Raw genomic sequence first — 15,795 nt, 5'->3', positions numbered from 1 at the left:
TTTCCAAAGTGGTTGAACAACTTTACACTCCCACCAACAATGCAGTAAGGTTCCCTTCTGTCCACATCCCCTCCAGCATCTGTTGTTTGGACAAATGGGATTGCATGAAGTTGCAGAGCTTCTGCATCGCAAAGGACATAGCTAGCAAGATCAATAGAAAGCCCGCGGAATGGGAGATCTTCACTAGCCATACAACAGACAAGGGTCTCATATCTAAAATATACCTGGAACTCAAAAAGTTAAATCCCCCAATAACAAATCTTCAAAGAAACAACTTCCCAATAAATAAGTGGGCTAAGAGAAATTTCTGTGAAGAGGAAAGAAGGATGGCCAATAGATACATGAAGAAATGCTCAACCTCCCTAGCCATAAAAGAAATGCAAATCAAAACAACACTGAGATACCACCTCACTCCAGTTAGAATGGCTAAAGTCCATATCATTTTCAAGACAAAGCAGCTGAGACTGAGAGCTTAGATACTTGCCATATTTTGGGCCAGCATTCCAAACAACCAAAGTTGGAATTTATTGTTTGTTTTTCCTTGACTTTCATGTTCTTTTATATTCATTGCTCATCAATCTGATTATCAGGAAAATATTCTAAAGTGATTCAAGTTTAAAGAAAATACAAAACCACATTTTTTCCTCATAAAGTTATTTGCCATTGCTTATTAGTAAACATTTTTAAGCAAATGAAGAAACTAAGCAAACAAGTGATATGTTTATGTACATAATTCAGCTATAGAGTGTAACCCTTATTTTAGTCCACAGATATATTAATTCATTTTTTACATGTATTCCTTTACTTTTTCAGATATTTTGCAAATTCTTGGAGACAGGGATACAAGCTTTTTCCTGTACCTATTTCAAATAAGGATGGATGCATTCATATTCTTTGTATTCTTTATGAGATGAATTCATCTCTTTATAGTGGCAGACAGTCCTTTGCTTATTATAACTCTCTAATGTATTTCTAAGTTACTTAAAGTAGATTTTCCAGATATAGAAGGTGAGTAAATTGTGTTTTAAGTATATTTGTATTTAAGTTGATTACAACAGGATAATTTATTGGTGGTGGAGTTTTTTAGTTTACTGTTCAATAGATACATAGATCTATTTTTACTTAAGAGTTTGGACATAAATTTTTCTCTAAATATCTTCCGTTGCATTTTGTGGATTTTCATTGTAAGCATTTGTAACCAAGAAAAAAAGGTGAATGAAATTTTAATATGGTAGAAATGGTTGTACTTCCAACATTATTTCAGAAAACACATAATTATTATATCTAATACCCCAAATATTTTAGATATTCACTATTTTTTATATTTTATAGATAATTTTTGACTGATTAATATATATTAACAAGAACAGTTTTACAAATGTAAAAATCTAGCCATTACAAAATCTAGCCTTATAACTATCAGAATAAATATGAGGTTGTTTTTGCTTTTTGTATGTTTGTCTGTTGGAGTGTTTATTACTCCTCCTGTCCTCAAGTGAAACCATAATTCGAAAATAATCCAATGTTTTACGTATTTTGCAAGTGTTTGAAATACCCATTGATCAACAATGAAAGTGGAAAGTCTGACTAGCTAGCTAGCTAAATTGTGTGTGTGTGTGTGTGTGTGTGTGTGTGCATGCGTGTGATACTGGGGATTGAACACACAGCCTTTCATAACCTAGTCAAGTGGTCTGACACTTGAGCTATTTTTTTTTGTTTTGATACAGGGTATTAGTACCCTTTCCTTAGCTGTCTTTGAACTGAAGATCCTCTTTCCATCCACTTTCCACGGAGCTGGGACTACAGTCCCAAAGGACAATAACTACTTTATTGATAGTTTTTGATTATTTTTACTTATTTTAAAGAAATTTTGGAGTTATTCATATTTATAGTGAGGGACCCAAATTTTCTCCTTTGCCTGCACTCTATCACATGAACCACACCTCCATTGCTGGGTATTTTTGAACATAGAATTTTGTGGCCTTTTAGCTTTGAAGGATGAGCCTCTAGATCTCAGACTTCTGGTAGATAGGATTACAGATATGAGGCTCTGGTTTTTGGTTCACAATTTTTTACTACCATAAATAAATTTCACCAAGGAGATTCATTGTGATCATTATATATGTGCACATAATTTCTTTATGGAGTTCACTGTACAGTACTCTTTTGCTAGCTTTCATTACACTATTTTAATATTTTATAAATATAGATGAAAGTTTTTAGCCATGTAAAAATTTCAAACAATAATTTTTATTCAGTCTTAAAGACGTGCTATAAAAATTGAATTCTTTCACAGAATTAGAGCTGAGTCCCTGTGTTGTTTTTACAACTGGTCATTCACTTTCTTTAGGATTCTAGAAATGTCATAATCTTCAGAAAACTAATGTACTCATTTTTGAAGTGTTGACAGGATAATGGGACTATTTTCCTCAATTCCTGAGATAACTCTGAAGACTGCCTATCTTTGAAATGAGTTGATCCAGCTACCAAGAACTGCTATTATGTTTTCTGATGAGTAACTCTTCATAGAGTAGAGGGAGGTACATTAGGACTCCAGCTTTCTTTTTTTAAGCATATGAAATCTAGATAATAACGGAAATATGTAGAGATTGTCATAGGAATCTCACAAAAAGTGGATGTCAATGGATTCATTCTTCCTGTCTTACTTCACCCGTAATAACAAAAAGCAGTACAATCAACAACTTTTACGTGACTAAAGGATCCATAGTATTATGTCATTTTTATTATTTCATTGGGAAATAATTACTGAAAACTACTGAAATTAAAATACAACTACAAAGACTGAACAGACAAAAATCCTCCCCTAACAGTCAAATATATGATTCACTTTATAAGTAATCGATCATTTGAGCATTTTGAAAGTTGAATAAAAATGGTTAACAAATGAAGGAGCATTTGTTCATCTTGTTTTGGTAAGAACAATATTCTCTTAAATTTTTGTTCTGTAATACATATATCATCTGCTCACCAGCTCAGGTACATAGTACTTCTACTGAGCAGCGTAGGCCATGGAAACAATAAACTTTGCTATATTAAGAAATAGAGCAAGTAACAGACCTGGAGAGTATTTGGATGCTGTGCATATGTGATTGGAACCAGAGACAGCAATGAGTAGATTTAGGAAGCTAGACATATCACTGGTTAAAGGAATTCCTGAAATGGACTAAACTCATACCAGAGAAAGCAGAAACTTACCCCCATATCTATGTAAGAGTTATGCATATACATAGCACAGATAAAAAAGTAGTCAGACTTTTTTAATTGCTTGTGTTTTGAACATAAAATTGAACATTAACAAAACTTTATAGATTTACAAGTTTTTTAAAGTTGCTCAAGGAAAACTTATGATAAGTCATTGGCAAACCATTAAAACATGCAGATACAACTCTTAGGATTATCATTTAAAAATAATATATTGCAACAACAATAATAGTTAAGATTATAATGATGAAGATGATGATGATGATGATAATAACAAAACATTAGCTGAGATAATAGTTATTACATTGCCAGAGAAAATAAAGTCACTTGTAGAAAATATGAGCCAATGGTGCAATATATATAACAAAATATCAAGGAAAATATGTGATACATGCAAAGAACATAAAAATATCATCCCTACACAAGCAAGAAAGTGACAAAATGTCAAATAAAGTGGTGTCTTTAAGTCCTAAGATGTTCTTATCATAAACTTGTTTAAAGAATGAGATGAAATTGTGTTTAAAGAAATAATGTGAGCCTGGTGCTGGTGGCTCAAAACTGTAATCCTAGCTGTGATATGAGAATAGTGGTTGAAGCCAGCCCAGGCAGGATAGTCTGTGAGAATCCAATCTTCAATATACTATGCAGAAAAAGCTATGGCACTATAGTTCCAGTGGAAAAGTACACAGGGGCTCAAGGAGAGACCCTAGACCCTGAGCTCAAGACCCAGCACTGATTTATAAAAAAAGAAAGAAAGAAAAACAAAAAGAATATGTACATTGGGTATTGATGACTCATGTCTGTAGTCCTAGCTACTCATATGACTAAGAGCTGAGAAGAATGGTTGGAAGTTAACCCAAGAAGTAAAAACTCTAGTTCCAATTTACCAGCAAAATATTGGACTGGAGTTGTGCCTCAACATTGACATCTGAGTGAAAAATGACAAGCAAGAGTACAAGGCCCTGAGTTCAAGACAGAATACTATTATAAAAAGCAAAACAAAGAAAGCAAAGGATAAGGTATTGTAATGTATAAAATAATGTATTAAAAAGTAAGGTATAGAAATGGTGACTCAAAAGGCACTGGGTGCTCATGCCTGTAATCCTAGCTACTCAGGAAGCTTGATCTTTGCTGTTGTTGTTTTTAATGTACTTACAATGTACTATGTGATTTTTTTGTTTCTTTTGTATGTTCTTCCCCCAACCCCTGTTTGCACTGTATTTGATTCAGGTGCCCTGCATCTTGTATATACATTTTTCTGATTTGGGGAGGGGAAGGGAAATAACAAAATGCTGATGTAAGGATACAGTTTGGCCTATTGTAACAATGAGATGTACAAGACACTATGTTAGGAAAATGAACCCTTAGATATGTTATTTTAATGTTTTTTTCTTTCATGCATGTGTTTCTAACGCATTTATAAGATTATTTCTTTGTTGCTTTGTATGTCCCTCCACCACAGTATAACCCCTGCTTTCATTATATTTGATCTCAGTTTAACTTGTGGAGGAGATGGGGAAAAACAAGTCGTTTAAGGATACAGGTGGACCTGTTGCAACAATGAGAAGTACAAGTTGTCATGTCCAAAATGAGCTTTACAATGTTGGTGGGGGGGAGGGGGAAGAGGCTGGGAAGGGATGTGAAGGTAAACAAAGGAGGAGGCTGCAATGCTTGGTAAGAAATGTAGGCATTATCCTGCCCATGTAATTGTAACCCCTCTGTACAGTATGTTCACAAATAAAATAAAATAAATAAAAATATATATATATAAAAGAACTTTACAACTTTCGGGGGGCGGGGAGGAGTTGGGGAGATAGGTAGGAAAGGGTTGGTAGAGGAAAAACAAAGGAGGGGGTAACAATGCTCGATGGGAAATGTACTCATTACCTTACTCATGTAACTGTAATACCTCTGTACAGTATTTTTACAAAAAATATATAAAAAATTTAAAAAGTCCAACCATAAAAAAGAAAATACCTTAAAAAAAGTAAAGAAATTCATTACCCAAACACAAATTATCAAAAGCAGCAAAATAAAAAAGAACCAATGAAATTAACTACTAGCTGTTCTCTACATCCTATTTGAGAAGTAAGAAAAAAAGAAGCAAATCTGGAGACAAAACGAAGGAAAACATCTTGTCTGAAAGAAAATGAAAAGAAAAGAAAGCCTTAGAAACCAGAAAAAATGCTGGAATCAACATATAGGAAATGGGAAGCACATAATGAGTATAGTAGAGAAAATGACAGCAAAAATTTGAGTAAAATTGAGAACTTTTCAAAGATTCTTTTACTATTCTAGAGTCTTTGGAATGTGAAAAATTTCAGGATCAGCCTGTAGATATTGTGAAAGGGGTTGTATTAAAAATTATAGGCCAATTTAGAGAGAAATGCTATGTTAACAAGCATATGCATGAGCATATATGATGTCACAGAAGTTATTAACAAGAGCCAGTGAAATTTTTGTGATGACAGAAATTTCTGACACAAAATGTGATGACTGGAAAACATTTGACATTGGTAATCAGTCTACTGTTTCTAAAGACAGAAAGATTGTAACTACTGAGGAACAGAAAATGATTCATAATTTCCTAAGAAGCCATTGCTGCTAACATCCCAATCTAAACAACACTTATAATGTTCTTTACTGTTATAGTTGTTAATTAGTCTTTCTAACCTTACGGATGCAGTTAGTCTATTATGGAACTGTACATAGCAAATGTTTTTTTAAAATCAGAGTTTCTTTGGCTCATTTCAAACAGCTGTGTTTCTAGAACTGTGAGATGGTGTCCTAAATTATGAGAGAGAGAGAGAGAGAGAGAGAGATCTTGAACATTACATTTTGTGTTTTTCTGTTCATCTCTCTCCCTAAGCAAAGAAAAAATAGCATTTGTTGAGTGTGTAGAAAATACCAGATTTTGCACTGGGTTCAGTTACAATTATGATCATGGAGGCCATATTTGTTTTACAAGTAAAAAAAAATTGTTAAAATTAAGTGCTAGAATTGAATTTCCAGGTTTGTATGATCACACAACTCATCTACTTTTTCCACTTTGCTACCTCATGTGCTCAGTTTTCAAACACTTATTAACTACTTCTTTGTTTCCACATTTAAAAGATTTATTTTCTATACTTATGAGTCATTACAGTCTTTTTCTCCCAAATGATGATCCCTTTTTCCCTAAGATCAGCCCAATATTATTTCTATGAATTTCTTCCAAACTGCTTGAAACTAGAAACATGAAACTATTTTTCTTTCCAATAAATCAAGTAATGTTTTTACTTCTGAAATGTTTTTGTTCTATATAATTCATATAAAATAGTCTATACTACACTGGTAGTTATATATGACATAAGAGATAGAAAGCAATTCATCTTCAATAGGTTTATGCAATCAAAATGACAAAACATTAATGATTATTTTTTCCCTAAGAGAGAAAATATACTACATATATTTTCTTTTTTTGGAATTGGGTTTTATTATAGTCAATTTTATTCAATTTTGTTTCATCTACTTCTGTACCATTTTCAACATTTAATCTATTTTGAAGTAAATTCTGGACATAATGTATCATTTTATCTCTTTTTGTACGTATCTTTAAATGATTGGTCATTACAGATAACATGAATATATTGTATTTTTTGAGGTGCTGGGGATCGAGTCCAGGGCCTTGTACAGGCTCAGCAAATGCTCTACCATTGAGTTCTATTCCCAACCTCACATACTGTAGTTTTAAAAAATATTCAGTGTGGAGATAAAATGTTCCTAGCACAAACATAACTGAGGTAACAGAGAATTTACTTAGCCATAGTTAGTCATTGTACAATGTGACTATACTCCAAAACATCATATTGTGGGCTGGGAATGTGGCTTAGTGGTATGGTAGAGTGCTTGACTAGCATGCATGAAGCCTTGGGTTTGATTCCTCAGAACCACATAAACAGAAAAAGGTGGAGGTGGCACTGTGGCTCAAATGGTAGAGTGTTAGCCTTGAGCTCAGAGAGGCTCAGGAACAGTGCCTAGGAACTAAGTCTTGAGTGTGGCAAACATACACACACACACACACACACACACACACACACATACACACACACAAAACCAAACCACAAAAATACCCATCAAGTTGTACAAGATAAATACATATAATTTTATCATCAACTTGAATACAAATTTCTTAATTAAAAACAAATTGGCAACTTTAGCTTAAAAATAACAATAGTCAATTACAATAACAGATATTTAGTTAATCATACTAGGTTTTGGCTTAGCCAACAAATGATATAGGGATGAGCCAAGAGTATAAATACTCCATCAATTTGGCTGCTACTAGATGTTGTTTATGATTGTAACTTCTGGCTCTAGCAGTGCATGTACATATATTTGGAGTTCTAAAGAGCTTTTTGGAAACATTGATTTTGTAATCATTTCCTAAAGATCGATGGAATATATATTTAATCAATGCAGAGGAAATAAAAACATGTAAAAAACTGTATTATTTTAGGTGGATATCAAGAGAAAACGTGATATGGAGAAAATGATATAGTATAGCACTAGAAAATTTATTATTCAAAGAAGCAATCTTCTCACTTTCAAATTATAGATAAAGAGGAAACTGAATTCAGTTTTTGGTCACTATTCATAACAAGAAATCAATAGCATTTATTTGTGCCATTTTCTTATTTTAAATTTTCTTCCAATTGAAGCAAAAGAAAACAAACATGAGCATCAAAATATAATTAAGACAGAAGTAATAATCTTTTATATGGAATAAAAGTAAGAATGAAGGTATGAAACATATTGATAATTTAGGAAAAATGCTTCAAGTATTTTTTCACATTTTTAAAAGTTTTATTGTTAAGATGTTGTATAGGGTCACAGTTACATGAGTAACGCAATGAGTACATTACTTGTTGATCATTGTTCCCTGCCTTGTTTTTGCCCCACTATCCCTTCCAGCCCCCATCTCCCACACTCCTATCCCCTCCTCCCCACCCCATGCCACCTGAAGTTGTAAAGTTCATTTCCAATATACTGTCCTGTGGGTATCTTTGTTGAAATGGGTCATCCTGTGTCCTTGTTTCAGAGTTTTTTTTATTCTCCTCCCCCTTCCCAGATTAGACATATGTATATATAAGATGCAGGGTATCAAAATCCAGTGTAGTGACAACAGGGGATATGCCATAGGGGAAAGAACATACAAAGGAAACAACAATAACAAAATAAAATCATATGGTACATTTAAAACAATAACAATAAAGAAAGACCTCTTGTGTTCTATATCTTGGGTTCACTTCACTTAGCATCATCTTATATGGTCATTTGTACATGGTTTTTGAGCTTTTCAGCTCATCTGATGAGATTATCCTGTATATATACTAATTATTGCAAATAAGGGAAATCATGGCACCTAAATTTCTTTGGGACTGGGTAACTTAATATTTCCATTTCCTAACAAATAGGGCGGTATTGTTCTTTCTGACCGAAGCATAGAATTCCATTATATGTATTTGAATATATATATATATATATCACATTTTCTTGACCTACTCATCTACTGATGGACATCTGTGTTGGTTCCATATCGTAACTACGGTGAATATTGTTGAGATCAACATAGTTGAGCTGATACTTTTAGTAAGGCCTTGTTGTTGATTGTTTTGGTAAATGCCCAGAAGTTGGATTGCTGGGTCATAGGGGAGCTCTATGTATAATCATTTGAGGAACTTCCATAGTGCTTTCCACAGTGGCTATCATTCATCTTTCAAAATAATTTTGGTATCACTGTAAAGTGTTATATTGTTTTGCTTATGAGATAGCATAAACTGAAATAATTTCTGCAAGTAATAACATCTGCAAAAAGTGCTCCTGGATTTCCAGATTCACCTCTGGATTTTTATCATCACTTAAAATGCAGTGTAAATAACAAAAAAATATGGAAGTTTAAATTATCTTCCCTGGGTATAAGTATAATTACTTAATCTAACAAAGAAAACAACCTTAGACTCCTAATTGACTCATTCTCTATGAAACATGGAGGAAAATTATTCAAAGAAAAGCTATTTCACATGTGAATTTATCAAGGTCTCAAATCTCCAGCAGTAACAACTATTGAAGAGATAGATCACTCTTTTGTTACAATTAGTGTTTGCAAAAAACAAAAGCAGCCCCCAACAACAAGGTAAATCCAAACCAGTATAAATACCATACTAGATCTAGTGCTTACCCATATATTTATGCAGGCATGTAATACTGCATATATATATGCACACACAGAATATATATGAATATTTTGTATTGATATCTTGGGTCCATAAAATGCACAAAATGTCAAGTACTTGAGTAATAATAGAGAGAATATTCAATCTTTGAAATTTTATTAACTTCAAAAAATGTATAACATCTCACTCATTTATAGAATGGGATAGTTTTTTTGTAAAATAAAAGTTCTAGCTTTCTGAAGTTCCAAGCTTATGAAGTACAAAGTAAGACTAATGAACTACTAGGTTTCAGTACATGATGAAGTCACAAAAATTAAGTGCAATGTGAAATTTCAGATTAAATTTTGCAACAATCAGATGTACAAGTCTTTATGTTGAAAAAAAACTTTACAACTTTGGTGGGGCAGGGAGGAGGACTGGGTGGGGGGACAGGGGGAGGATGGGAAGGGATGGAAGGGAAACAAAGGAGGAGGCTATAATGCTTGATAAGAAATGTACTCATTATTTTGCCCATGTAATTGTAACCCCTCTGTACAGTATTTTCACAATAAAAAAAAAGGATACAGGTTGACCCATTGTAACAATGAGATGTACAAAACATTATGTTAAAAACAAACTTTACAATTTTGGTGGGTCAGGGGGTAGGGGTGTTAGTTGTGGAGGTAGGAGGGAAGGGATCGTAGGGGAAAAACAAAGGAGGAGGCAACAATGCTCAATATGAAATGTACTCATTACCTTGCTCATGTAACTGTAACCCTTCTTTACAGTATTTTTACTATAACAAACATAAAAAATATAAATTTTCCAAGTCTTTCTATTTCCTAACAAAAAAAATTTGTACCATTAAAAAAAGTAGTGAGTTGTTGAAGAAACTCACAATTTGTATAAGACATATATGCATTACTAACACCAAAGCAATGTCAATATGGGGGAGTTGATCATATTAATATAGTTAGATATTAACATTAGGGCAGCTGGACAAACTACAATGAAAAGAATCATCTGAACTATTTTCTGGAAGTCTAAAATTATTTCAAAATAAAAAGTTTAAAAATTTCATCAATTTTACTTGATAAAAGGACATAACTAAATACAACCAGAAAAATAAACAGTATAAATACTAAGTCGAATGGACTTTATTCATTAGAAAAATTCAAGACAATTAGGGAAATAATTTTTTTATAATTCATAATAATATAATAATTTTAAATTACTAATTTGAACAATAACTCCAAATCATTATGAAATCATGATAGAAACTAGGTACAAGAGATGGGTCTATACAAGAAAAGCTAAAACAGAAAATTCTCCAGGGCCTCCAATATTTAAAGAGAAAAAAAGTATATCAGCTAACAAAGAGACAAGTATTGACCATGGGAGAAAGAGATCACTATGCCTCTCAGAGAAAATACTGAATTATAATTAAAACTCCCAACTCATAGCAGGCCTAAGTCCCATAGGCGGAACCATTTCAATAAATACTCAAACACCAAAGGCTAATGCTATCATTCTTACTCTAGAGAAAACCCACTTTCAGTCTATTGAAAGGATATTGTATCAGATACTTGCTGAAAAGTAAATGAACTAAAAACAGGGAAATGGCTATCATCTCTGCCTCCAGTTTGTATTTGTTTTTTCTCTTAAACCACTTTCTATAGTCACTTTACAATCACCTTGGGTTCTGAGAAGGAAGGAGTGACACATGTTTATTTGCGAAAGATAACTAGGCCTAATGAATCACAGAACCTTGCAGGATAGACCACTCCCTAACAAGGTCACTCACCTAGAATGATGAGGCTGCACCCTGGAGCTAGAGGAAACATCTCCCAGGGACCAGATCTGCTGCCCTCCAGTGATGACAGCCATAACAACACCTCCAAAACTCAACTGAGATATTGACCAGTGAGGCTACACCATACTGGAGTTCTATGTATATCTTTTGTCCCTTGTCACTAAATTTTCCTATTCATATCTCAAAGATGGCAGAAGATGTAGTGAAGTGGCATACTCACGCCATGTAATAACTCTCCTTTCCCTGATATTCATCCCTCCTTTAGGCAAGAGTGGCCAGGTCTCACATATTCTTTTCCTATTAGACTATCTTACCACTCACTACTATTTGTATCTTGCTTTAACCTTTGCCTTATCAGACATAAGATAGAAGGAGATAGCTGTGCCCCCTTTTGTATCAGCATGCACTTTAAAATGCAGAAAAGAAGGGTCAAATCATTTATTATACAGTGACCCCTCATGCGAAAGTTTGTGGCTTTTTTTGCTAGAATAGATAACCTGCTTATTTTTGGACATTTTCTGGAACACAATTTTTGATATAAAATATGGGTTTCTAAAATTTAATGAGTAATATAAGTGAAAGCTCATTACATACATCAATCTGCTATTTGAATAAAGAAGACTGGATTGTTTGATTTAATTTACCTGAAACGGTGTGATCTTTAGAGTCCCTGGTTATTTTTATCCTGGCATGAGGAAAGATGTAGTGCATAGTTTTCCCATTCATCTGTATGATCTAAGGCACATATAAGAAGAAAAATCAGTGTTAAACACACTTAAAATGCAATATGCACTTAACCACACTTGCTCACTCAAAGACACATCAATCAAATTAATGAAAATACATCAGAACATTCTCAAACGATAAGTTTAAGCATCTTTCATTAATATAATGTAATGATTAAACTAGCTTTTCCAAACTTCTAAACAACTGGTCATGCAAACTGATTTATTGTATATGGGAACTTGGTGAATCTAACAGGTCTCAAAGAAGTCCATTACCAGAGCATATATAGTCATTGATGACTATGAATAGATAATGTATATGGAATATTGCCAACTGGTGATTTTGCTCTTCTCAGCCTAGGCATTTCTCATCTTGATCAAGTAAGTGATGTTTGTATAGGAAATGATATTTCCCTATTCCACATCTCTATTATCACAATTACGATTTCATTATGCTTAAATTAGTTGTTCATTTTGATATACTTCTGCTAAGTGCATCAACTAGAAGTTGCAATGTATGTGGATACTAATTTTTGCCTAAATAAAGCCATTATTCATTTCAACACTTTTTGAAGCTTGCTTTGTGCGCAAAAGTTGTATTATTGACAGGATTATTTCTCATTTAGTATAAAGTTCTTTAGAGTAGAAGAAGTAACACTTGAAGCTACTGTTGCAAGTCTGTGATTTCAATTCTCATTACTGAGAGTTGAACTTGACAGTATTATATTAACTTGACAGTACAATATTATCTCTGCTTCCACCTGGTGAAAAGTCATTTCTGAAACAAAAGTAAATTAGTGAATGCAAATTTGTGCCTATGGTTTATGGAGCTTTACTTTCAAAAGAGATTTGTGAAATGAGAAATAGTATCCATATCTAAAAATGCTATTATTTTTTATTTAAATTACAAATGAAAGAAAGTTTAATAAATAGATATTTCATACTGCTATTTTCAAATACATTTAAGAAGTATGTAGGACTATTATCTGAACTTATTGAACAGAAGTTAAAGCCAATGAGATGCACATTTTGTAAAGAAATGTTCCTAGAAAATTTATCTGGTCTTCATGTACTGCAAGAAACCCTATTAAAGGAGCAAAGCTCTAGTAAGTCGAATTACAAAAATTCTTTCTCCCATGATTTGCCTACTATTCTTTTTTCTCTCTCTTATCTGTCTGACTCTCACTTCCTCTAATATACATAAATTATTTCATACTTTGTTACTTCTTCCTTACTAGTGTTCCCATATATACATATATGTAGTGTGTGTATATATGTGTATATATCTTTGTATATAGACACATGTACAAATACATAGAGGCTGGTGATTACTGAAGATGTGATATCATAGTGCATCTTTGCACAGTTTAGAAAAGCAAGCAGGTTTCTAAATTTAGTGTGTTTGTTGTTATCAGTACTGAAGTTTCAACCTAGACCTTTGCATTTTCTAGGCAAGTGCTCTAAACTTGAATTACAAGTCTAGCCTTATTTTCTTTGATTATATTTAAAATAGGGTATCACTTTTGGCCCAGGCTTTCCTGGATGATGATCTTTATACTTACATTTCCTACTACAGTTTGAATGACAGATCCATGCCAATATGCTCATAATTTTCTGTTGAGATAGGGATCTTCCAAACTATTATTTCCCTAGCTGGCCTGCACTTGTGATTCCTCCAATATCAGCTTCCTCTGCCACTCAGATACACCCAGCTATTCTTTAGGATGGGTTCTAGTTAACTTGACCAGTCTGGTCTCAAATCCCAGTCCTCCAGATCTCTACCTTCCAAGTGGCTAGAATTACAGGTGTGAGCTGCCAGCACCTGAACATTGTTTTTTTTTTTTTTTTTTACCAGTTTTATTTGCTAGTTATTTTTCTAATTCATATCTATGAAGGGATGTCAAACAGCTTTATTTCCATGAATGTTGCTTTCAGATTATCTCTACACAACCACCTGTAATTTCTATGATTGTTTAGAACCAGCTTCATGATTGCACTTAATAAAAAAGTATAAGAATTTTAGGATGAATATAATGAAGGGTATGTAATGAGCAGACCTGTCTTTTCTCATATATATAACAGACAGATGTCAACGTTTTTTCTAACAGTTGCAAGTGAATGTTGAGAAAGTCCTCTGGATATGGATATAGTGTTGCTTTTGCTAATGAGAAGGAACAAGGCCAGGGGAAGAACTGGATTGAATGGTGCTCCAAGAGTCTGGTCTCCATTACTACTGATTTTTGGTAATTTTACATGGAGGCATCTATCACTTGCAAGCCATCTTTTAAAATGATAGTTTTTCTTCTCTAATTACAAATATTTTCCTAAATTGAACCTTCACATCAATGAAATGATAACATTTGTGTTAACATTCCTTATCTAGACAGTTGTCTACTTAAATGCTTCACTAAGAGAAAGAGTGCACTACTGAGTTCCCAACACTATGCTAAGCATGTGCACCTACATATCCTGTGGAGGAATCAGAGCACTGCCATTGCACTTTTGTGGGTGGGTTCTACTGGAGCACAGAGTAAAGACTTTTACCAGATTTGTGGGATATTATTTTGGTGGAAGTATCGAAGTAGTCTGTTTCAAGAGAGGGAGGTATATGGACCAATCCCTATTCATCAGTAGGGATGAACAAAAGATACAGAAAGGAAAAGAGGGGGGAGAGAGAGAGGGAGAGAGAGAAAGGGAGAGAGAGAAAGGAAGGGAGGGAGAGAAAGAGAGAGAAAAGGATAAAGGCAGAGAGAGAAAGAAAGGGAGAGGGGGGAGAGAGGGAAAGAGAAAGAGAGAGAGAAAAGGAGAGAGAGAGAGAGAGAGAGACCAACCCAATGTCAGCATCAGCATAAGCGATAGATGCTCCTTTGGGGGCATGAGGACTGCACAGGATGTGTGCAGCAGTAATATATTGGGTAGACATTTTATAATAGTTAAAATGTGCCAAACACTGTACCCACCCTTTAGAGGATATTAGTCTTATGGGATTAAGTATCTAAGGAAAGATATAAAAAGTAAATGAGGTTAGATGATCTCATAACTTCACAAAGCAGAATTGGATTTCTACTGAATCATTGAGGGATTACACATAAGTATAAACATGAATGCAAAACAGACATGAATTTATACATTTTTGTTATTTACTAGTTAATATGATTGTGAGTCTAATAAAAATGTTCAATCATTCTTTCCTCCTTATGTTATGCTTTGTATAAAATACCTAAAGCAAATAAATTAGTGTTTGAATTGGTTGATTTGGTTTTATCTCTTTTGCCTCTAGAACACTTTATGAGCATGGACTCTTGTTTTTTTTTTCTTTTTTATAATGCTTCTAGACTCTTTCTTTTATTTTAAATTTTATTGTAAAGGTGATGTACATGGGGGTTACAGTTACATAAGTAAGGTGATGAGTCCATTTCTTTTTGAACAGTGTTACCCCCTTTCTCATTTTCTCTCACTCCCCCACCACACCCAATTCTAGATTCTTGATTCGGTATTGAGAAGATTTAGAAGGGATATGGGACCTGAATTAGAATTACTGAATGATGATGATTTGAGGAAGATTTGGTTTTGTTTTTCTTTTTACAAATCATCCAAATACAAATGTATTGGTAAGATGCCAGGTAATCTTGGGGGATTTGCACTTTGGGCTAGGTGCAAAGTAGTAATGGCAAGAAATGTCCTCAGAATCAAGAAGGCAAGTCCTTTAGGGAAAACCACATCGAGAAACACAATAAACTTCAGATAAGGGACTTAGCCAGCTCACACTGACCTTACAGGGAAGAGACAACCCCACCTACTTCTGATCTCCCATCAATACTTGCTACTGACATACCCAAAG

The 15,795-nt window shown here is 33.7% G+C and overlaps 1 protein-coding gene across 1 annotated transcript in view; it reads right to left on the bottom strand.

Annotated features, from left to right (window-relative positions):
* Pclo (piccolo presynaptic cytomatrix protein) overlaps positions 1 to 15,795 on the bottom strand; it is a 277,792-nt gene that overhangs the window by 93,116 nt on the left and 168,881 nt on the right. Inside the window, exon 11 of the mRNA XM_013026022.1 lies at positions 11,874 to 11,964. Coding sequence (XP_012881476.1) covers positions 11,874 to 11,964 — 91 coding nt within the window. The remainder of the gene's footprint in view (positions 1 to 11,873; positions 11,965 to 15,795) is intronic.

Source organism: Dipodomys ordii, unplaced genomic scaffold (assembly GCF_000151885.1).
Source record: "Dipodomys ordii isolate 6190 unplaced genomic scaffold, Dord_2.0 Scaffold90, whole genome shotgun sequence".
Taxonomy (NCBI): domain Eukaryota; kingdom Metazoa; phylum Chordata; class Mammalia; order Rodentia; family Heteromyidae; genus Dipodomys; species Dipodomys ordii.
This window is presented reverse-complemented; position numbering and strand designations above follow the sequence as displayed.